Source organism: Phlebotomus argentipes, unplaced genomic scaffold, assembly GCF_947086385.1.
Source record: "Phlebotomus argentipes unplaced genomic scaffold, Phlebotomus argentipes genome assembly contig_75, whole genome shotgun sequence".
Taxonomy (NCBI): Eukaryota; Metazoa; Arthropoda; class Insecta; order Diptera; family Psychodidae; genus Phlebotomus; species Phlebotomus argentipes.
Genome location: NW_026776170.1, coordinates 1,330,131 through 1,353,877, shown reverse-complemented (window position 1 = coordinate 1,353,877; position 23,747 = coordinate 1,330,131). Strand labels below are relative to the sequence as shown.

The window sequence follows — 23,747 nt, the reverse complement described above, 5'->3', positions numbered from 1 at the left end:
CTCTCCATAAGCTTTACCCTCCATAACTATGGGACCCTCTTACATTAGTAAAAAGTTGTTACCTATTTTTGGAGATGTGCACTACAAAATACATGCAATATATTACATAAAATACTTGCAACATTACCCAATTTGGAGTGGCTAACATACATCAAGATTGACTCTTAATAAATATATTAAAAACAAAAATTGTTACAATAATATGGACGAATATATCAGAGACATGACAGCTTTTGATATTCGGCTTCATCTGATTTGAGAACTTCTCATTCTTACCTCCTCCCACAGAGCAGAGTTCATCTTGCTGGTGGAGAGTGTCACACTTCGTCGGCTGTACATAGGCACAATATCTTACCTCTTTTTTGTCTTTTTCTTGAGATGCAAGGATAAAGGCGCGTGTCTACACATGACCAGTTAGGCCCGGGAAGGCGCGCTAACGTCTCGATGGTCATGTGCAGACCGCGAATCGCGTCTACAAGGGAGCGCCGAGAGAATAACAAGAACGCTTTGCAAATTGTGAATCAACGAACATATTATGAAGCCGTGTGATCCTCCAAAAGATTACGCGTTTCTGTCCGTGGCTGCTCTCCTTAAAAGGGTTCCTGTCAAATTTACGTCGTCCTCAGGGAGGACAACCTCTAGCTGAACAGCTCGAGAGCTTTAACACAACTGTACAGTGTCAAGAAAACTGATGTTTGTGGTGATCAACACTGAATGTTTCTGGAGAAGAAAACAATTTGGGTAGAAATCAAACTTGCACAATTTAATTTTTATCTCAGTTTATTTTATTTATTAAAATATAGTAATGTTGAAGGCTAATTGTGGCTCTCATTCTATGTCTATATACTTAAATCATGCTTTATTCTCACCCTTTCCTATCCTTTACATTTTCAGCATTATATGAACATTTCTTACCATGAATCTGACCATAAATCAAAAATGTTTGCTTGGTTTGTTTTTTTTTCAAATTTTTCTTTGTCTCTTTTCTTACTAATGATATAAACAATAACAACTCTATTTCGTCTACTGTCCTTCGTCAAGGTTGTACAAAATTGAGACATACTTTATATGTGAGGTGGCGGGTGCGCAAATGACGCCGGAGGGACTGACATAACGCTTTCAATGCATATCTAATCTTATCCTTTTGGAATGATACGCGCTCTTAAGCTACTTAAAATATAAATTAGATAGAAAATACTTAGCAAACTAACTGAACTCATCGACACATACACGAGTCTTCCTTGCGGTTCTAGTGTGGCTTAAGTAAGTGGGTGGGGATGAAGGGTGGACTGGTATAAAACATGAGAATTATGCAATAACTAAGAAAAATCATTATTTTTCTCGATGTTGAAAATTTTAAAACTGTGTATAATTAGCTCACTGTTTGGCAAAGGTGAAAGAAGACAAGAAAAGTCTAGACCACTGAAATAATGACTTTGCCATCTTAATAGTTTTTAAATTATTCAGGCATAAAAAACATAATTAATAATATAATAGAAATTAAAATTTATTGGAAATAATATAATAAAATTTCAATCATTGATACTCCAATGTTAGCATGAAATCGCAGACATTTGGAAATATTCTTAAAATCAAATATGAAACAAATTCTCCAAATTAATTATTATGTGTAGAAAAAGCAATCTAATTTGAATCAAACTTTATAAAGTGGCTAATCTAGACTTTTCAACCCCTCACAGCCATTTTATTGTTTTTTTTTTACTAATTTTTCTTATTAGAAAATGCTCTCGATCTCTTTCAAATAGATCATCCTTGTTTTTTATCTTTCGTGTGCATTACTGAATTTATCTAGTTGGTTTTTTTTTCCAGTTAGGACCAAAATCTTCCAAAATCGGCTAATTTCACGCATATATTTTTTCAGTTGCTCATCCACATCTGTACTTTTGCAGCCATTCACTGCTGAAATTCGTTTAATTCTGCGATGCCTATAAAACTTTAAAGCATTTTGGTTCTATCTAAAAAAAAAGTGCATATAAAAGTCCCAGTACATAATGCACTGAGTCAAAGTGCATATAAATCGTATATAGCTATGCATATTGTTTGGAAGATTCCAAAAAATCATTTGATTTTTAAAACATTTCCGCCTTGCTTTCATAGATGGTCGACCATGGAAATAGTGATGATTTCATTTACATTACGTCTTTATGTATCATATCATTTTCGGACAAGTTCAATTAACCGAAAGACAAATGAAACAGCTCTATTGTGATGTTAATTATGGAATTAGGAACTTAATCTGACGTCTTTTTGTGATCGTGACAGATATCCGCAGAATATTAATTTGATGACTTCAAAACTCAAGCATTTTCGCGAACTTATTCCACGCACCATTTTCTTACGATTCTGTTCTCCACAGCACTATGTATTCTAAGGTTCGATCGATTATATGTGATGTATAATAAGAAGTAGATAAATTTTTTTGCATGTTTTATTTTAGAATGGTCGAGTCAAAAATTGTTGCTTCCAAAGAAAAAATTATCCACGGAAAATTTTAGGAACCTAAATTATACGAACTTTCGAAAAATGTGAAAGGATTTTGTTTATATTCTTCAGCAGATGTTTCACTATATAGTCCAAATGTGGTAGATTTACAGATCAAGAACATTGCTTAGCGGTAATCGCAAGTACATTTTGTGCCTTCACATATGAGAGAATCATAGATAACAAAAACAGTTTTGGTTAAATTCGGAGGACGCTCTATTTCTCGCAGTCTCTGATTGTTGTCAATTACAATTTTAAAACGATTAAAAAAGAATTTTCAAACTACAGAAAGATGACCGTGAACAATATTGAAAGAGAAACGGGAAAACTCTAGGAATCACGAGAGTTAATGTAAGTTATTAACTAATAAAAGTGATGTATTCTTGCGTAATACATTTTGGCTAACATTGCTTACAATGCTACGGAAAAAGTGCAAATAAAAATATATTCTTTTCCTATTAAAATTAAATGGATGTTTTTATAAACATATGAGAGTGGTCCTGAATAATCTAATTCTATTTAATCACTGACGGTGAGTCAAATCGCAATTGTCTACAAATTGATATTAAGTTCGCTTCCTTATCTAATTTTTAACTCTCTTTACATCGTCTTGGAAATTATATTTTCTTATTTAATCAGTGAAGGTCTTCTTCTATTCACATGACATTTTCAAAAACACATATTAAAATACTACATTGAGATGACTTCCGCACAGTTAAAATCAAAAATAATTTCTTTTTAACTAATGCGTTGGATTCAGATGTGGAATCCTTGAATAATTTAATTGCGCAAGGTTTGCCGTTATTGGTACGATATTGTTCCCAACCAAAAGTTAAAAACAAAAGTGGTGAAAACAAAAAAATTAGCAATTATTTCGGCCAAAATTAATATTCAACGGTTTGAGGGAAATTACCAATAAGCTTCGCTCCTTTCCAAAATGTTGTGTTAGAGTAGAAAGGAGTGGAGATTATTGGCCTGTATTGTTATACCATTGAACAAGAAATTAGCACAAGTGAATTAAATGAAATAATTTCAATGATAGAAGAATTGTTGGGGGTGTTACAGAGGAGACAGGGAGTAGTGCTATTTAGTAATACACCATCAGCCTCACTCATCTTCATTCTTCGATCGTTTCCGGCCCGGTTCACTTGACTCAGTCTGTTCCTCTGAGCTATCGCAATCAGCAAATCTAAAACAAAGGAAGAACAATTTGTCATGAGAATAATTGTAACTAGTTTCCACTAGAACCGGTGTAAGTTTGCAATATTGTACAGTTACATTTAGGAATATGTATGTTCATATTGTTCGTACCCATGATTTTGATTTCAGACAAACAGAATAATAAATACGAAGTTCTTATTTAACAGTGCACACATTGACACCGCAATGAAACTGTAACAAATTCATAAAAATCATCAAAACCTCTTGATACTGCTTTGCGAGTCACTGCCGTTTGTTTCGTCATTAGTGAGAATCGGCGTGGTCGGTTTTTCCAGGCTGTCCTCAGAGCGCGTACTATCATCTAGGCTATCGAGGGCTTCTGAAAGATTAGTTAAATGAATCAAAAATAATACTTCGTTACATTTTGCGGTTCTTCCTTTTGACCACTGATAGCCAAGGAGTGTGGATTTGTGTGTTATCTTTCGCCAAATGAAAATGATAAATGACAAATGATCACCTTTCCTTTTTACCACCACCACAGTTAAGGCAACAATTACAAAAAAAATTGCATTCAACTTTCAAGGTAGAGAATTTTTCATGTTTTAGATGCAGCGAAGAAGGTAGGATAAGAAGTCGCGAAAAGAAATATATGTGTACTTCAAATGAAAAGAAATTGACTTTGGCAACAAGACACAAAAACATACGCATTGACAGCGGTATATATATATATATATATATATATGTATATATAAATAAATATATATTTATATATATTATAAATTATATATTATAAATTATATATATTAAAATATATATATATATATATATTCATTCTTCAAAGAATAATAACTAGGCGTAATCCATACTTGTTGTTCCATTTGAGGCCGCAGGTTCGAGATTACTTTCATCCGATGGTTCAAGTGGTGCTATACCATTCAGCACGTGATTCTTGCTCATGTCAAAACTCGGTATTCCGACCAATAGTTCCGGTTGTAGTTCCGATGCAACATAATGTGTCCACAAAGCCAGTTCTACCCTATAAATATTTGTTATTAATAAGTACTATATACATACATGAAATGCATTTTAAATTAGCCAACAAATTTTGGGAAATCTATCTATAGGAGTCACTATGTGCTTATGGGTGCACGATAAATATTTCAACAAGTAAGTAAGATAAATATTTCATTCAAGCAATTTTATACTTAAATCTTTCACCTGTGTGGCGACCAGAAGGCATTAGTGTCATGCTCCGAATTAAGACGCCTCACTGTCGTCTGAATGTGTGTAACGAAATTAAGATACTCCTTAGTAGTGTAGTCGATTCCTTCAATCTCAGGTATGGCCATCAGGCACTCATCCGCCATAAAAGGGGCATTTTCAGGTGCTGCAGCAGCAAGCAATGCACTGGCCATTGTTGTACCAACACCTTTGAGATTCGACAGTGCTGTAATAGCTTGTTCGATGTTGGGCAGTTTACGAAAAGCCTTTTTCGTTTCTTGCATTACGGCGCGTGGTGTGTTGACCTTTACGAGGTAGGACAGTTGTGGATAATACTTGCCGCGTGTTTGTTTCCATTTCATTGTTTGAACCAATTCTTCGTGCACCATATGTGCATCCTTTCCACGTTGTTTTATTCGTTTGGGAAGCTCATTTTGATACCTATTGATTGCAAAAAAAATACAAAACAGTGCTAATTTGGCTTATGACTTTATCAGACCAAAAATGTTTCGCATCGAAATTTCAATTAATCTACAAATAAATTTTCGTAAAATAAAAAAAAAACTATGTTCGAGTTTTAACATAATTTAGTTCAGGCAAAACCAATAGGCCGAATTATTAATTTTTATGTGTAAAACATACTACATAATAATAATAATGGAGAAAACTATTGTTATAGTAAGATGCGAAGCATTAAGTAAGGAATTCCTACTTAATGCAAGATGATGTGCAATGCGAAAAATAGATTTAAAACGATCTCGATGCATCGCACGTCTTTAGAGGCATTTGAAATCACTGGTGTCGCTTGTAAACAGGCGATATCGTCTGCAAATATATGCTCAAGGCTAAGCTTTGATATTCTGTGAATTTGACTAGCTGACTTGAATAGCCTTGTCTATGAGTAGGGGTATACTGCTCCTGTGCCATAAGAGTTATCTTACGCCACCCCTACTATTTTAATCGATGTCTCTGTTAAAAGAAATCAGGTTGCTGCCTTCTATCGGAGAGACACCGAGAGAATCAGACTATGAACCGAAGCTACAGCAAAGTTTACTTTAAAACGTGGATTTTTAATATCTATGATCCGGAAGTACCAAGTACTTTAAGTGAGGTATTGTTGGAAAGACCTCGATAAAAAAAACGTAACAAAAATTATTGCTGATCCATGCTATAGGCATTGAACAAACAAATAGAGCGTTTGAGGGGTGCACAAAATGGGAGACAGAAGGAACACGGTTAGCAACAACTGCATCTTGATGTTTTTCACCGCTTAGGCGCTTTAAGTCGAAATATAATGGATTATGGGACGAACGGAGCATGGACAAATGGCGTTTTTTCGTCATATTTCATCATATAAAGCCTCATTGAACCCATCGTAGTCGATTTTGGGGTATGTAGGACATATTTTAATATCTTCGTACTATTAAGGGAGAGCAACATATAAGTTAGTGGAAAAGGCAGTGCAAACTGATTGCTTCTGATTAAAACATGTATTAAAAAAGAATGATAAAATGATGATGTTTCTTTGTGCTGGTGTTACGATTTTTCCAAAGTCAGCTCTGAAGTTAATAATAATAAAAAAGAAACCGTTGAAGTTGTAAGAAATCAATAACATAGTCAAGGGGGCGCTTTTGAGGCCACAGCAAAAGGACAACTGTATAAACATTACACACTTCGCACAGAGCAACAGTGGTGATCACCTCTTCAGCACGACCCCAAAAATGCTTAATATGCATTTATAACACCACATGGGTACGCTAAATGGGCACCTTGAGCACTAGAAGGGGCCACGTTGTGTTGATTTTAATATTTACCAGTCATCCAGTCTAATGAGTTCCTCTGGCCGTTTGTGACGCTTCTCGGCTTTAAGCTTCAACACTTGAGGATACAATTTGAGCACATACTCGAATTGATTCGAATTTCCATTGGCGAAAAATGATGCTGTATCTTTGACGGAAGCCATTTTGAGACGTTCTTCATTCGACGCTGACAATGTTCATATTTGAAGTTTGTACTGAAGGCTGTCATTTTTCCGTCATTATTGTGAATTCAAAACACAACCCAGCATTAAAAATACATTACATAAGAAGTGCTTAGGAATATAATTTCTGTAATACTTAGAAGCGCTTCCATATTAATGGCATACTTAATTATTATAAATATTCCTTATATGTTTTAATATATAAAAAGTGAAAACTAAAATGAATTTAAATTTATAAAGGGACGACGATTTAGTACAATACAGCGATTTGAGCATAAAATGAGAAAATATGTTGCCTTGCAAAGACATTGCCGCAAAATGTATAGCGTAACCCAATAGAAATATTACTGTGTTTAACGGCCGGATATTGAGATTTGAAAATAAAACACTGGACGGTCAAGAACAGAAGAAAAAGAGCCACAGTGTTGGGTCATTGGAGTTTTAAAGTGCAAACTGTAGTGAATTTCCAAATTGACATTTTTCACCCCAATTTTTCATATCCCTGAAGAAGGAGACAAAGTATTTCCTCTACGTTGGATAGGAATACAAACGAGTGAAACAAATTTATGGCCGTCCCGTGTCTTATTTTTAAACCAATAGAAATATATGAAGAGAAATATCGTAAGATTTTCCAACTATAATTTTAGCGCCAAAATTTTTCGATTTATATTTTTCTGTGGAGCTAAAGCATAGAGGAAGAACAATTTCGAGCTCATCAAGTATTTCTCTTGCTTTTAAAAAAAATTGTCAAATGTGCAGTTTTGCACTTTTGTGTTTTTGTTTTGCCCTCATTGTTTCGGTGCGACCAGTGGCCAAGGCGCCGCGTAAGCTTCTGTTCAAGGCGGCCATGGTGCAGTCGGTAGGGAGCCAGACTGAGGACATCACGGTCGTGTGTTCGATCCCCATTACTTGCAAATGATCGAACACAGCAGATGCGAAAAATATTAAGCCCTTCAATGGCAAATATAAAAATTCCAGCCCAAATAAGGTTGCTGTTAAATGTTCCAACTGAAGTAGAAACTTCTGTGGAAGTGTATTTCGCATCTGTCCTTACTTATAGATGGGCACAATACTAGACTAGTGTCACTTGTAAATAGCGATATCGTCTGCAAATACGCTCAAGGCCAAGCTCTGCTAGTCTGTGAATTTGACTGGCTGACTTGAATAGCCTTGCCTCTGAGTGGGAAAAATCAAAGGATAACCGGGGGGAGAGGGACGACATAATAAATAAAAAAATAAGATATCAATGACAGTCACAGGCCAAAACTATACCGTCTATATAGAGAGAATCTGTATGACTGGTTAGCTTTGTGTTTTAGCCCTTAAGTGGGAATTGCTCTTGGAGATGTATAATGGGCCCGTCAGTTGGCTTGGATGCCGTGGTATATAAGAGTTATCTTACACCACCTCCTCTTCTAATCTAACCTTAGCTTCTGTTCGCGTGTGAACAGCTGGAGTGAGCCAAGTAGCGATAAGCTGAGAGTGTCAAAATTCACCCACAAATTGTCTTTGAAAAGAAAGAAGGAGTAGCTCTTTTTATTTTGGTACTTTAAATACCTCATACCAACCTGTTGAATGGTAACTTGACCAATCGGTAACCCATAAGTTACTGCAGCGGCCAACTACAATGTTCGTATGGAATATTGTCTAATGCAGTATTTAATTAACGGAGAATCATCTGTTACTCGAGTGGAACTGGATAGAGACGTGATTCTGTTAAATTAAGGCTACAAGATCATGAGGACATTGTGGAGGACGAGGATGCAGTAACGATTGCATTTTAGAAGATGATGGAAATAAGAAAAAATGAACGACAATATATTTTAATAAGGTGATTTTATATTATTACATTTTTAAAAGTACAACTGTTGTTACATATTTTTCTAATTTCTTTTCGTCCAACAATATAGACATCCTATCGATAGTGTCATTATAGCAACAACCTCAATTTTAGTGGTTTTTAATAAAACATTTTTTTTCTCTGTAGAACTTTTACATTATTGATAGAATATTTTAAGTAATAGAAACAGCTTAAATTATGTACGATCATGTAAGTTATGGCAGTGATTCATTCGCCGTCACACAACGCCATTTGATACGCTACCTCGAAACATTGGCCAATCGTTAGGATGATTTCCGTGGCGTCATCCTGGAAACAATACAAAAAAAATTTTCAATTGGCAAATCTAAAAAAAGAGATTATAATCCTGCTCTACACTGTTTTGTGCAGAACCATACACAGTACTAGCTATAACGAGAGCATCATAAACAATGGATGTAAATATCTATTCCCGTTTTAATTATAGCTGTATAATCATAAATTGGAACATACTAATTTTATTCAGGCAATATCATCAATAGTTGAAATTTAAACTTTGAAGATATTGTTATTATGATTTTTTTATAATATAAATTGCAATTGCGTAAATTCGAAAAACTGATTCGTGGTAATTTAGAGAACTCAAATTGTTTTGAAATCTTTTCTTTGATTTTCTTTTTTTTCTTCTCTCACTTATCTGTATTATTGTTCTTACTCTTTGTCGATTCTTAGTCTCTGTTTTTCCACATTTTCTTTTGTCACTAATTAGCAAATTGTAAGAGGGTCAAGCCCTAAATTTTGCTCGAAATAAATTGAATAAATTGAATTGAATTGAAATTTGCCACGACGTATTAAAAAAAACCGATTAATAAAAAATAAATAAATTATAGAAGTCAACACAAGGTTATGCACTCACCATAGATTGAGCGCTGAATACATGACACAGGTGGCGTCCTTCTCGTGTGATATAAGCGAAATAACAATAGTCATCGGAATCCTGGCACGCAAACGCTATATTACGCATAGTATGGTCAACAGCATCCCCATCTGGCGGGTCATCATGACGCTCAATACCTCGGTGGCTGATAGTTAAGCAAATGGCACGCCGTGGCGCTTGCTTTAGAGTGGCGATTGTCTGTCGTGTGGTTACTGCAGATGGTGTTACGTCAATTGGCATAGTACCTAGGTAAATAGCTCGATACGTTATAGAGCCACTTAAAGTTTGGCGCCACTTCCCGGTATTGCAAATCTCAGGTGGCTGTTCTAATAAACTTTTCAGGCGCGTAATTGAGTGTAATATACGTCGACGATGGCCGACTTTTTCGATTTCCAGAACTGCCTGTAATTCGCTCTCCCAGATATTACTCACTCGGTCCCATGTGGTCATTAGATGACGCTCAAATATGGAAGCATATCGTTCCAAGTGTATACTCTCTAACCAAGCACACAAATTAAAAGGAATGTCTAACAATGGAGTGTCCATAGACAGTGATATGAGGGCAGCATATTCGGTGTCTAAGAAGCCGGCTACATCATCTCGATGCACTGTCGCAGCGAGAAATATGGTACTATCAAAACCGCGTTCGACTAGAAAGTTATAGTGTTGACCAAGGTTTACACTGTTTAACAGCTTTTCCCACTCTGACGTCTTTTCTGAGTTTGCTACGTGCTCATAACTCAACAACTCAATACACTTGGACAGCGCGCGCCATTCTTTCTTCTCCAATAGGCAAGCTACGTCCACGGATCTGCATATATAGAAAAATGACTAATCTAGAGTAAGATTTAGCAAAATTCTTGTTATAAAGTTCTCATTACTCTTATAAGAAACTGAAAAGAAACTTAACATGGGGATAATATTACCTTATTTCTTCAGGAGCGGACATGTTTTTTTGTACAGTGGGTGCCAAAACCCCAAGGCGGCCTCTATCGATAACGTCAAAACGCTGGTGCGTAATGTATGTGCGTGAGCGCTCATCTGGCCGTCTGGTTCGCTGATGCAGTATTATGCCACGGAAGAGTGTGTCGCTGGCTTCGCTGTCGCTATCACTGCTCGAGGAAGCACTGTAGTTAGTCTCAGGTGAAGTGGCTTGATCACTAAATGCCACGCTAAGTGGGCGCATATGTAAATGTATGGCTGTCTCAGCGGCTAAGACGCTGGGTGGCGCATGTTCTGGTGTCGGCGGTTGTAAATAATTGGTGGGACTTAGAGGACAGCACGCTGCTTGAATGCAGTGCTCGATGAAGTGGCTATGGCGCCAGCGCTTCAACTTTCGGTTGCTGTCATACTCACGTAGCGTTACCTGAAAAAGTAAAAGAAAAATTAAAATACATACTGCTGTCACCGAAAAAACTATAGTATAACTAATTATTGTTCTTTATCGTTTTTCTCTGGAGATTAGTCCTCAACGCTTAGACGTCAGTGAACGCAATCTTGGCTCACAAAAGCTTGACTTATGATTGAAAATAAATATATATTTCATTCTATTCGATTCTTTACTGACAAATTGACTGATGCAGCAAGAACAAAATGCCCACCAACTTCTATATTCCACACATATCTCGCAGTAAATCTTTCTTACCCTGCAACATGCACAGAATACAGTGCATGTTACAGCAAGGCTCAATGTTTTACTTCAAAAGTCGGCCAAAGACAGTTATCCCACTGCGTTTCATATGCTTGTGTTCATCAATATGACTGACATTACAGTAAACATGGGGCTCCGAGTGAACCAGAAGAAGACCAAGTGCACGAGCTTTAGTTTATAACGGCGAGAAAGGTGTTAGAACAGTTGTAATTTTAGAGAAAATAGTCTCACCCCGTTAAGTCCTGCGCTCTTAGACGCCAGATTTGTTGGTGATACACTGAGATTTCGACGTGGTGGCTTCGGTGGAGCGGCTGGTGGTTTGGCGGGAGAGCATGGTGAAGTGGAGCGAGGGCGTTGGAAGTTGTTGATCACATTCACAATGCGACGAGTGACATGCGGGGGAAATTGTTCCAGCAAATCCACAGGTGTACGACCGCTGGTGTCTGTGACTTTGAGATCGGCGCCTGAGGTTAGTAGAAGCCTTACTACTGCATCCTTCCCACAAAGTGCTGCTTCATGGAGAGGTGAACCGGCTGCCGTAACCACGTTGACGTCCATACCAGCAGCTAAAAGCATTTCAACTACCCGTGTATGTCCATTTCGCGCTGCTAGATGAAGTGGTGTTTGATTGTGTCGTTCAGCGCTCTGATAAGGCGCCAGGAGATTTGGATGTGTCCGAATGAGCATCTGTACAGCTTGAAGACGGCCGTATTGTGCTGCTAAATCAAACGCTGTTTCACCGCGGGCATTTGTACATGTTGGATCGGCGCCGTATGCTAACAAGGTAGTCAACGCTCCTGTATGGCCGTGCTGAGCTGCACAGTGAAGTGGAGAATCCAGGTCAGTTGTAAGGAGATTCGCATCTGCAGGTCGAGCATTGTGACCTAGCAGTAACTTAACAATGCCGTGATGACCCGCCCAAGCGGCCAGATGTAGCGGTCCCGAACCGCGGTTATCTTGAATGTTGGGATTTGCATCGCCGATCAAAAGCACGCGCACCACGTCCGTGTGACCATTGAGCGAAGCGTAATGGAGAGCTGAGTAGCCGTTACTGTCTTGTACATTAGATGTGGGAAGACGCCTTAAGCTTGCCAAAGGACCACCGCGACGCTGAAACAAGTATTTCTCTACCGCTAACACATTGCCCTGACGCGCTGCTTCCAAGAAATCACACTCCTTGCCCATGCTATGGCATTTAGCCAACGAGCTCTTCCACACTTGAGTATTCCATTCAATTTTACACCTTCACCTCTCCCTGCGTTGGCGCAGCCGCAAAGTAAAAGCTGTCAAAAATCATTTTGACTCAGTACAAGATTTGCCCTGGAATATTCTAGAGAGAACATCTGCTGCCGATTGCATGTCGCGTAATGCTTTGAGCCACCTCAAAATTTCTTATCTTATTCCCAGAAGATACATTATATGCACTGTTATGCCAGCAGATTATATTAAGATAGCGAATATATCGAAAAATTGAGAATGAGATTCATTTTTCAATTCTCATGTTTCACTTGTCCATGTTTTTTCACTTACTTTTTCCATTGCAGCATCATTGAGCATCATTTCCATTCCTTCCGATGATTTTTGCAATGATTTCTTCTAATTTTTTTCGGAAAAACGTTAAGGCTTATTTTGACTGAAAATAGTCTAAATCAGAAGATAATGGTGTATTTAGTGGTTATAACACGTTTTAGCTAATTAAAATCGGCTTAAAAAATTTTGTTGATTACTAGCTGCAATTCTGTCACTGAAGCGTCAATGAATTTCTCCCCAAAAGGTTTCTTTAAATCCTTTCTGACAGTTTTACAATGTATTGTTTAAAAAACGTTTACGAGAGAAGAAAGTGTGAAGTGAAGAAAGGATTAAACAACAGAGGCAAAGAAGAGAAAAATTAGCGCGAATTTTGACAATTACAAATCGGTCAACATGTTCGAACGAAATCGGAGCACTATTGATCGGATTGGAGTTCCATTCAAGGTTCATGTGAATTATAAATGTAATATTCACTAAATAAAAGAAATTAAATTGATTTAGTCCATCATCAAAAGTAAGGAACTTTTACCCAATTTTAAACTACAAATGCGTGTATCTTTATATACGGAGGAAATGGAATTTTTGAGTATGAAGCAACACGAGATCGTTATTTACAAATACTTTACTTATTTCCAGAAGGAATTTTTCTTCTGTTTTGTAATGCACAACTATCATAGTTGCTGTTTAACATGAAACGTAAGGGTTTCAAGAAAACCTTTCTGTTCCAAATCCTTATGGAGAATTTACATTGGATGCGTAAAACTTTTGACGCGGCGTGAAGAGCTTTCCTGAAATATTAGGAAAGTCCTTATCATCGGGCGCGACGGGCAATATATCTGGAATAAAATCATGGAATTTTTACCATTTTCAGGCATACAGAAACAAATTTGTAAATCATGTAATACGAGGTTTTAGAACAGAATTTTTTTTACTAATACGAAAACGAAACTTTTCTGTAAACCAAATGAGGGTTTGAAATTTCTATGAGCCATAATCTGGAAGGGCACCGGTGACTTATTCTGTATATGTTTGATCTGCAAAACCAGAACGAAAACATTTAATGGGAATCATAAACTATAACATTTATTATTTGCACCATTTTCATGGACAGAAGTCAGTGAGGTATTATTGCCCTCCGATTGTCCTTACAACGGACGGTTTTGGATGGTTTCACATCGACAACCGACGCGTATCCATTGCTTGAAACCTTTACGTTCCATGTGGAACGGCAACTGGAATATAGTGTCAAAAGTTTGACTACGTCAATCGTGTAAAAACTTTATCGAAGACTTTTGCTTTTATTTTCGCAGCTTTTCTGTGGGCCCCCGTATCGAACAAACTTTTGCGGTTCTTGAGTGGTGAAATAAATGCCTGGCTGTGCCCCCCAAATTACGGTGTGGTGCTAGAAGTGGCGCCACTTTAAAACATGGGCAATTGCCTCAAAAGGTCTACACAGGACGACATTTCCCTGCTACGTGGGAGCAATGAGAGTAATCGTGAGCTCACAGACCAACTGGGACCAGTGCCTCTGTACTCGGTAAGTAATGAAGCATCCACGGAACAAGAATAGTCGAATGATGGCACAGAGTGCCTAAAGGGAGGCTATTTGTTCTTGGTTCAAGGATGGCCAAGATGGATGAGAGTCGCAGAAGAAGAATTAAGAAGACACTTATTTGTCGATGGGCTGCTGTGAGCGATTTTCGATAGAAATTGCTTGCATATTGTCTGTATAGATTCAACGCTCCAAAAGCTGAGTGCAATTTTTCCATTTACTCACTCATAGGTGCACTGACCGACACTCGTCTTTGTCTAACTGAGCCAAATCATGTCAACATGTTGGAGAATTACTCTCTATTTCTCCTGAACTTTAAATTTTCTTAACTTCAAATAGTGAAAAGTGGCTAGACTAACTCTGTATTCAACTGATAGTGTATTTTTTTTTATCAATAAATAATTGGTAAAAGAATCATTTTGAGGAAAACAATGAGCATCTGATTGTAACCTTGAGATCACTGTGCTCCAATATTTCATTTTTGCAAAGTAGAGAGTTAGCTGCCTAGGTCATTGGCGAAGAGCTCGCCCCTCACCGCAGTCATGCCGAGCGCCACGTCCTAGCGCAACAGGCCATTAATAACCAGTGGGTCCTTAAACTATACCTTCTGTATTACACATGTATTGCATCACAGTTCTTCGGAATCATGTATCAGTCATTTGAGAAATAATTTTTATTTTTTGCATACTTCAACAGGAAATTCTTCAGCCCGTATTTTATCCATCACCAAACGTGAGTCGACCTGTGACGCATCTCACAGAAGAGGAGCAAGTGAAGATCGCAAAACGTATCGGTCTAATCCAGCATCTGCCCATTGGACCCTACGATGGATGTAAGAAGGCACGCGAGTGTGTAATTTGTATGGCAGAATTCATGGTGGGTGATCCGGTACGTTTTTTGCCATGCATGCACACATACCACGTTGCTTGTATCGACGACTGGCTGATGAGAAGCCTCACGTGCCCTTCGTGCATGGAGCCCGTAGACGCTGCACTACTCACGAGTTACGAGTCGTAGGCCTGTGCTGTGATTAATCCCACAAGTTGTTTTGATGAGAAAAATGCCTCACATATAGTATAGAATGTGGATATTCTTGGGTATATTTCTTTTACTTTCAGTTATGATACGTGGTGTAAAAAATTGTATATTATATTAACGTACACAAAGACTAAAAAAAAGTGTTAAATATTCCAATTCGACCTGTCCCTTCTTTTACCGCATTAGAACACATGGATTTTTTCCTCTCGAATTTCTTAATCAAATTTTTTATTTAAAATACGACCTCTTATTACCCAATTATTTAGGTGCCTTCATTTTTCCGTTGAAAGATATGTCTTGCTCCAATAGAGAATGCTTTCGTAACAGGTTTGTTTGAACAGTGACAGATTGACAGTTACTCGCCGAACCATAAGTGGTTCTACAGTACACATACTTATTTTTAGCAAGAATCGTGAAGCGCGTTTTAAGAAAAGGATACGTGAAAAAATTTGAACCGTAAATTTAAAAACCAGATATAAGCGTAAACCATTCTAAATTACTTTTCGGTGCTCTTTGCTTCCAACAAATTACGAATTAATTATCTAAAAATACATATACAGATTTTATACCTGCATACATATTTCATAGCAGCATTTTTTAAATAAAAGTAACACAGTTCGCATAGAGAATTGAGTCTCTAATATCACAACAGACAGCGAGATATGCAAAGAGAAGAGTGGAGAAATGGGAAGAGAACATATAGGTAAATATCGAGGCATACATTTGTCACAGTAAGTAATAAAAATCTAACAATTCTTCATATATATTAAAATTAAAGACCAAATTAAAATCGACAAAATTTCAGTTTCATACTAAAAAAAATTATGAAAGCTGATTTCTGTAGACAATTGGCCAAAAATATCGCTCGAAATTCCCATCAAATCAGCAAAAAGTTCTAGTGATAAAAATTATATGACCACTCTTGAATTACTTTAAACGATTTTTCAGAGGATTAGACGAAGTCTTTGTTACAAGTTTCTTCTGTACAAAATTAATTGGTGTTTTCAAAACATGGAAATTTATTTGACATTTATCTTTAGATAACAAAAAAAAATTCTATTACCTGAACAAAGTGTTTATGAAGTGAATAATGAAATGGGAATTTTCTGTATATGATATCCTGAATGAATTTATCTAGAGTGAATGCATAGAGTCATGAGAATGCCTGTACGAAAATTGCCCGCGTGCGTGAGTCTGGCGATTACCCGTTGTGTCATCACATTTTTCTTAGATCAGATTTATTGGCTACCGGAAGTTTATCAACGCTTTCCCATGCATAGCGCCCGATCTCCTCCAGTCACTGCTTCGCGTTGTGGAATGAGTTCTAATTTGTGCCCCTTTAAGGACCGTAGTTCTGACCAGAACGCATTTCCATTTTGCGTGATCTGACGGTAATGTCTGGTACAACGAGAGTTGAAGACCTGAGAAAGGGGTCAGGCGAGGGCAATTCAACCAAGTAATGAGGCTGACGAAAGCTAAGCGTCATGGTCGTGTGTTCGATCCCCATCATTTGCAAATGATCGAACACAACAGATGCGAAAAATATTAAGCCCTTCAATGGCAAATATAAAATTCCAGCCCAAAGTAAGGTTGCTGTTAAATGTTCCAACTGAAGTAGAAACTTCTGTGGAAGTGTATTTCGCATCTGTCCTTACTTATAGATGGGCACAATACTAGACTAGTGTCACTTGTAAATAGCGATATCGTCTGCAAATACGCTCAAGGCCAAGCTCTGCTAGTCTGTGAATTTGACTGGCTGACTTGAATAGCCTTGCCTTTGAGTGGGAAAGATCAGAGGATAACTTGTGCCATAAGCTCCTTGACCGCTTCGGCTTTTCCAGTACTGCTTCGCAGCTTCTTCGCTCTTACTTGAGCTCCAGATTACAGATAGTGAGGTCTGGTGATGCCTCCTCATCGCCTCGTGATCTCACTAGTGGTGTTCCTCAGGGCTCCATCCTGGGACCCATTTTGTTTTCCTTGTATATTAATGAGTTGCCGCAGTGTCTCAGATACTGCGGTTATCACTTATATGCAGATGATTTGCAGATCTATTGCTTCGGGGACCCTCATTCCCCCGAGTTTGCTTTTGAGGCAATGAACGATGATCTTAGCCGGGCCACTCAGTGGGCATCTGATAATGGCCTTGCTCTCAATCCCAAAAAATCGCAGGCCCTAATCGTTCATGCGCCTAGTAGACGTCCTGTCCCATCTCCGCTTTATCTCTCGGATGAAGTCATTCCTTTCTCTGATCGAGTCAAGAATTTGGGCGTCATTTTCAATAGTTCACTGACTTGGTCAGACCATGTCTCCGAGTTCTGCAGGAAGATCTTTCTTACATTGCGTACGTTGCGGCGCCTCCAATATTTCACACCCAGTGGCACCAGACTCCTGTTGGTCCGAGCGCTTATAGTTCCCTTTTTCACCTATGGAGTGGAGCTCTTCTTCTGCGCTAGCATGGAGACCCGTCATCACTTGAAAAAGGCATTAAATTCCTGTCTGAGATATGTCCATGATTTGCGGAGATTTGATCATGTATCTCCTTATCAGAGCACGATACTGGGCACGCCAGTCTTGAGCTACATTGAAGATAGAGCCGTCGATTTTATTTCGCGGCTACTTTTTATGGGCCCGCCTGGATATCTTGTGGAGCTCTTGGCTGCCGGATCGTCTGTCAGGTCTTCCTCTCTCAGTGTGCCGAGATCGAGGAGTCGCATTCTCCACAATTCACTCTTTGTTGAGGGAATTGTCCTTTGGAACATGTTGCCGCGTGAGTGGAAGAGGGAGCTGATACTCCAAAGTACCGTCACAGCTCCTCGCATATAAGTTTGCACTTTAAACTTCTTTGTTTTTTTTATATAACTTCTTTTGTATCCGAGAGGACACCTTGTCCTATTGTCGCACTAATAAATATCTTAAAATATCTAAATAAATAACGGGGGAGAGGGATGACATAAAATAAAAATAAGAAATCAATGAAAGTCACAGGCCAAAGCTATACCGTCTGAAAGGTAACTATATAGAGAGAATCTGTATGACTAGTTGGCTTGGATGCAGTGCAGCAAGAGTTCTTGCACCACCCTCTCTTCTAATCTAATCTAAGCGTACTGAAAATGAACTCATCAGTAGGCGATTAAAAAAAAATACAGCTTCTTGGGAATTCACTCGTCAGGCATGAGATGTAGATGTCCAAACCATCTCACTCTTCTCTCCCTGATAGAAGCAGCAATGTCCGTTCACCATGCAGTTTCTCCAGCGCGTGGTTAATCCGTAACCGTAATTCCGTTGAAATCACGTTCAGGACAAGACCGTAGAACCTTCTCAGGCTATGCCTCTTAAAAATTTGAAGCTTCAGACACGAGCTTTGGTATCTTTAGACTTCTAAAATAAATTCATTCAGAAAAAGCTTATGGCACAAAAAATTTTTATAAAATATATTGCTTAAGAGAAAAATATGTTTTAGAGCTTTTATCGTTTTTGTCCTAAAAAATGTTCTTCCGCGATGTTTGAAATTACTGTGACCGGAAGCTGCCGATAAAAGCATCCTGATCACATATGGGCAAGGATGGACCTATATATATATATAAATATAGATTTAGATTTAGAAGAAATGTTCAGGATTTTCATAGAATTTGTGCATCAATTAATGTCACCAAATATATCCCAAATTGTCTAAAAAATAAGATGATATCTTTGACCATGGGAAAACACACACACACACACACACACACACACACACACATATATATATATATATATATATATATATAATGTTTATATGGAATGTATACAGCGTGGACAAAAATTTTAGGTCCGGTATAGATCTTCAGGACGTAGGTGGTCTGGGGCAAAAACAAAAAGTCCAAATATGGTGTTTGATTCCCTATTCATAGACAAAACGGAACGAGACCTAGCCGAAATGCACCTACTCTGGACCTATAATAATTGCCTGTATAGGAACATGTTTGTTAACTGGATAGTAACGAGAGTGACTGAGTTAATAATAGTAAAATTGCAGATTTGAATCAGAAAACTCCCGGTAAACTCCGGGCTGAAGGTAGTAAATTGGCTAGTGATTCTCTAATGAAATTACTTGGCTTTTCACAACTGCTTCCAAATACACGCGAACGCGACGCGTTGTCATGTTTGTGTTTGTGTATGAGTGAGGATTGCTGCCTTCTATTTCACAATGAGGAGCAATTTATTGCCTTCTGATATTTTTGAACAGTAAAAATTCTAACAGTCGATTTGTTAATTAAAAAGAAAGCGTTAGTGTTTCAAAAATCTTCATTACTACATTAATTAATGCTATAAATTTTTAAGTTAGCTAATGAGTATGTTGAAATTGAGATTTCCTAGAGTTTCATGGGTAAACATGCAACCTTAAAGTGTACCTATCAATAGGTTGATCAAAAATCAGAAAGATCAATAGGGGAAACGATAGCGCGATAGGCAGTAAATTTAGGTTTTGTCATAGTCAGAGAATTTTTAATTTATATACGAGTAGTAGTGCTATATATATATATATATATATATATATATAAATTTCAAATGTTTTCAAATATTTCAATTCACCAAGTGCAACGCTTTGTAAATTCCGATGTGTTACTTTCCACGTTCATATTTTTCCTTCCGAAATTTGCGAATATTCGATTGAATGAATGAGATAGGAATGTTATAATGGTTCTGAATCATATGTTGCGCCCATTTCCATTTCAGTTCGTCCAATCCAAAGCTATCAGGCTGCGCACGCAAATTTGTTGATTTGTGCTGTTCACAAGCGCTGCTTAGCATATCTCTTCAGTTTCTCTCACGATAACGAAGTAGAGTGGTGGGTCTCTTGTTCCGGAATAGATATCCGTGGGGTTGTGGAGCCTCTTGTAGCGTCGTCCCATGGGTGTTTGGGGTTTTCAAGTGTAGAAGCTAACGCTCGACTGACCGGGATATGACTGCATAGTGACCATAACCTATTAATAGCCTACATAGTAATCTTGTGTAATTTGAGCCATCAAAGCTGTGTATGCAGGGCTATTAATAGGTTTCGAAGGTTTAATGTTCTGCGATGCGTGGGCGTCTTAAGACAATCTTATGATAACCACGTGATCACATAATATCGCATTTCAAATGCGCACGCGATCGGAATGTCGGGCATGAGATCTATTAATAAGTATGTGGTAGCTATTATTAAATTCTGATTACGCGCTGCGTTTTTCAGGCTGCTGCTGTGATGGACAGTTGTGTGTGTATATAGATCAAGTGTTTGTGTCCCCGCCCCCACCCCCAATCACACCCAGGACACAGGACTATAGAGTAAAGTATGGGTGTGATTGATGACTTTGCCCCGAGTTTCGTGCAAAAGCCGCAACTCAGGCAGGAAGATGAGGGCAATCGTCTGATATTTGAGTGTCTGGTGGCAGCTAGCCCTAAACCTGAAATCGAATGGCTGCGCAGCGATCAGCTTCTAACTGAGGATGGGCGGACTAAATTTAAAATTCTGCCGCTCAACGACAAACAATACACCGTTATCCTTGACATTGACGATGTGGTGGAAGGCGACGCAGGCCTATACCGCGTTCGAGCAAAGAACAAAATGGGCGAAGTGGCGGCCTCTATCAATCTTAATTTTAGTCGTAAGTAAAATTACAACACTTCTATGTGTCATAATATTTAATTTTGTGATCTAAAGCTGCAGAAAACATTCAGAACAAATGCAAGCATTCTTTTACATTGCATTACAAGTTCATTTCATTATTGCACTGCTTCTCACAGTGGTGCATATTTACACATTACATTAGCCATTGCCTATAGTGATGCATGTGCGCGGTACTGCTCGAAGCGATCAATATATATGATCGATGTGTGCGAGGTCCTCGTTACATGGCCGTGTAAAGATTGCAGCTTGGTCTTAAGGTAGACATGTAACGCCTTGAAACATCGATCTTTCCGACTCATAACGTAAGAATCTCTGAGAAGAAAGAAAGAAAGGGAGGCACGGGCCAGAGATTCGGCTGTGAGGCGAGAATTAAACTCCCTCATTCAGCACACGGCACCAAGACAAATTTTCAGTTTATTATTCTAAAAATCGGAATATGTCAAAATCATATATAAAAAAATATTTTACAGACTCAAGATCACTAAATCCAAAAATTAACGTTGAAAGATAGAGAAGATAACGGTTTAAAAGAGAATATTCCCCAGATTCATATTTCAAATGAAACCGTTAATGGTTTAGCACTAAATCGATAAAAACAGTATTGAGGGATAGGTGCAATCAGAAACTAGTAAAACAAGATAACTTCGTAAAAGTCTAAACTTTTACTATGTCTGGACATAGGTATATTACTTTGTAATATTACAGTAATATGTAATGTGTTGTATTATTGAAAAATATGCGCATCCTCGTACACATCTATACAAAATACCTAATTTCTCATTTTTATTGTATTGTATTGTATTTTCATCCATTCATTACAAATTGGAGAGTTTTGCTGCCTAGCTGTAAGAGCTGTTTGGCAGATTTCAGACAATGTTTCATATCAGGCCGCGTATGGCGACCTGAACAATTGCTGGATACCAAAACTAAGTGCCCCAAAACTAAGTTTTGGGGTTCGGTGTTTTAAGGTTTCTCGAGTAAGATAACACATAGTAGTTGTCTATGAAAATCCCAGCTAATATGATTCATTCTTACTTCTTGTTCAATCCCACTCAAATTATTTACAGCTGCCGATGAACCGAAAGAGAAACAAATCGACGGTGTAGCGCCTACGTTTGCAAAGAAACCTGCCATACGACAAGAAGATGATGGAAAAAGACTCATGTTTGAGTGCCGAATTCAAGCAGATCCTAAACCTACAGTCACATGGTCACATAATGGCAACGTTGTATCAGAAACTCCACGACATAAGGTATGGGGGTAAGGTAATTGTTACTAAGAAAAAAAGAAAACTATTTTCCGCTTCTTTTGCAGCCCACGATTAGCAAAGACGACGGTCACTTTTATTTTGCTGCATTGGAAATAAAAAATGTTACGGTAGAGGATGCGGGAAAGTACAAGGTGACAGCAAAGAACGAGCTTGGCGAAAGTAATGCAACAATCAGCCTGAATTTTGATAGTGAGTATAACTCCTTATAAATAACTTGGAACACTGGCGCTGCTCTAACTTGTGTTTTTTCGTTATTATAATGTCTTGGAACGTTTCTTGTCTGTTTTGTTTGCAATTTTGCAATTCTACCAGGAGCCCAAACCCTGCGTAGATCCTTAAGCGTTGCCCGGACTTCATTGCTTTTGAATTTGTAAACACAAATTTTTCGAAGAAAATATGCTTGTAAAATCAGAATCTTCAACTTTCGTTTGAGAATATAATTTAAAATACGTTCGTATGGCCAGCAGAGATTGTTCTTTCCTGGGATTATTAATTGAATTTAAATTTTATATGATTTAGATTTCTTTGAACACAAACTCCAATATGTTTAGTCAGTAGGTATAGACAGATTTTCAATGAGTAGAGAGAACTTCGGTTAATATCTTCCTTTTTCTTAGTATAAGATATGTCTCCCTACTGTGAGCTCAGTAATGACTTATTGGATTTATTACTGATTTTTAGAGATTATCCGACATTCTATTTGCCTTATACTAGTTCTTTTTCTAATGCAATAAATTCATATCCATGCAATGCAACGTATATTATACTTTCTTTGTAGTTTTCAGGCTTTGTAAGTCCTGGCCACGCCTATTTGCCTTTGCTTTTTTTAGACAACACCTCTGAATATGACATGACCGATGTGATAGTTTGCCTACCAATTTTTGTCAATCTGACTGTGGTAATTTGGAGACGTTTATCTCCTATGCTTATATGACATGACGATATGGAATCGTCGCCACAGGTAATATGATCGCTAGTTAGAGCAACGCAGTGACAACTTGATATATCCGGGGACAAGCTAACTTCACTCCTTCTTCAGGCGACGAAGCACCCGTGCCGGATGACGGGATAAAGCCTACCTTCACGGAGCGTCCTGTAATTAGGCAATCAGAGGACGGGGGTCGAATTACTTTTGATTGCCGCTGTGCTGGTGATCCGAAGCCTTCGGTGCTGTGGTACCATGGCAAAGAAGAGGTCCGGGATGGCGGACGATATCGCATCACGTTAGAGCCAGACCAAAAGCTCTACCATATAGCTAAGTTGGAGATAAATGGGGTCGTAAATGGGGATCGTGGCGAGTACAGGGCAGTGGCCCGCAACAAACATGGCGAGGGCGTGGCCACGATCAACCTTAACTTCGAAGGGGGAGATAAACCAAAGTGAGTTGATGAGTTCATTGGTTTTCAAAAACATTATTGGGCATAAACAGTTGATA

At 38.1% G+C, this 23,747-nt stretch overlaps 4 protein-coding genes across 4 annotated transcripts in view; 2 read left to right on the top strand and 2 right to left on the bottom strand.

Moving 5' to 3' along the window:
* Positions 1–762: 762 nt before the first annotated feature.
* LOC132257030 (uncharacterized) lies at positions 763–6,873 on the bottom strand. Its single transcript, XM_059753708.1, has 5 exons — positions 6,699–6,873; positions 4,882–5,325; positions 4,530–4,699; positions 3,925–4,042; positions 763–3,691 (listed from the first exon to the last, which is right to left on the bottom strand). Exons 1-5 carry the CDS (start codon positions 6,845–6,847, stop codon positions 3,610–3,612), a joined length of 963 nt encoding a protein of 320 aa, XP_059609691.1. The 5' UTR covers positions 6,848–6,873; the 3' UTR covers positions 763–3,609.
* Positions 6,874–8,684: 1,811 nt separating this feature from the next.
* On the bottom strand, positions 8,685–12,792 carry LOC132257048 (ankyrin repeat and sterile alpha motif domain-containing protein 1B-like). The gene is made up of 4 exons (XM_059753748.1): positions 11,504–12,792; positions 10,548–10,987; positions 9,601–10,432; positions 8,685–9,014 (listed from the first exon to the last, which is right to left on the bottom strand). The coding sequence occupies exons 1-4, from the start codon at positions 12,455–12,457 to the stop codon at positions 8,934–8,936; spliced, it is 2,307 nt and encodes a 768-aa protein (XP_059609731.1). The 5' UTR covers positions 12,458–12,792; the 3' UTR covers positions 8,685–8,933.
* Positions 12,793–14,059: 1,267 nt separating this feature from the next.
* On the top strand, positions 14,060–16,034 carry LOC132257005 (RING finger protein 11). The gene is made up of 2 exons (XM_059753668.1): positions 14,060–14,339; positions 15,051–16,034. Exons 1-2 carry the CDS (start codon positions 14,229–14,231, stop codon positions 15,369–15,371), a joined length of 432 nt encoding a protein of 143 aa, XP_059609651.1. The 5' UTR covers positions 14,060–14,228; the 3' UTR covers positions 15,372–16,034.
* A 4,082-nt stretch (positions 16,035–20,116) lies between these two features.
* Positions 20,117–23,747, top strand: part of LOC132257089 (twitchin) — a 46,565-nt gene continuing 42,934 nt past the window's right edge. The window contains exons 1-5 of the mRNA XM_059753819.1: positions 20,117–20,220; positions 20,605–21,019; positions 22,110–22,294; positions 22,357–22,501; positions 23,352–23,691. Of these exons, the coding sequence (XP_059609802.1) occupies positions 20,707–21,019; positions 22,110–22,294; positions 22,357–22,501; positions 23,352–23,691 (983 nt within the window). The 5' untranslated portion in view covers positions 20,117–20,220; positions 20,605–20,706. The remainder of the gene's footprint in view (positions 20,221–20,604; positions 21,020–22,109; positions 22,295–22,356; positions 22,502–23,351; positions 23,692–23,747) is intronic.

Bases quoted from the DNA above. Each gene is read 5' to 3' on its own strand.
- LOC132257030 (XM_059753708.1), bottom strand. From the start codon at position 6,847: ATGGCTTCCGTCAAAGATACAGCATCATTTTTCGCCAATGGAAATTCG. The intron at 4,043-4,529 runs GTATGGATTACG...CTAATCTTTCAG, and splicing joins GGCCTCAAATGGAACAACAA to AAGCCCTCGATAGCCTAGAT. The intron at 3,692-3,924 runs GTTTTGATGATT...CCTTTGTTTTAG, and splicing joins TCGCAAAGCAGTATCAAGAG to ATTTGCTGATTGCGATAGCT.
- LOC132257048 (XM_059753748.1), bottom strand. From the start codon at position 12,457: ATGGGCAAGGAGTGTGATTTCTTGGAAGCAGCGCGTCAGGGCAATGTG. The intron at 10,988-11,503 runs GTGAGACTATTT...TTACTTTTTCAG, and splicing joins AGAGCGCAGGACTTAACGGG to GTAACGCTACGTGAGTATGA. The intron at 10,433-10,547 runs GTAATATTATCC...CTATATATGCAG, and splicing joins TCCGCTCCTGAAGAAATAAG to ATCCGTGGACGTAGCTTGCC.
- LOC132257005 (XM_059753668.1), top strand. From the start codon at position 14,229: ATGGGCAATTGCCTCAAAAGGTCTACACAGGACGACATTTCCCTGCTA. The intron at 14,340-15,050 runs GTAAGTAATGAA...ATACTTCAACAG, and splicing joins GACCAGTGCCTCTGTACTCG to GAAATTCTTCAGCCCGTATT.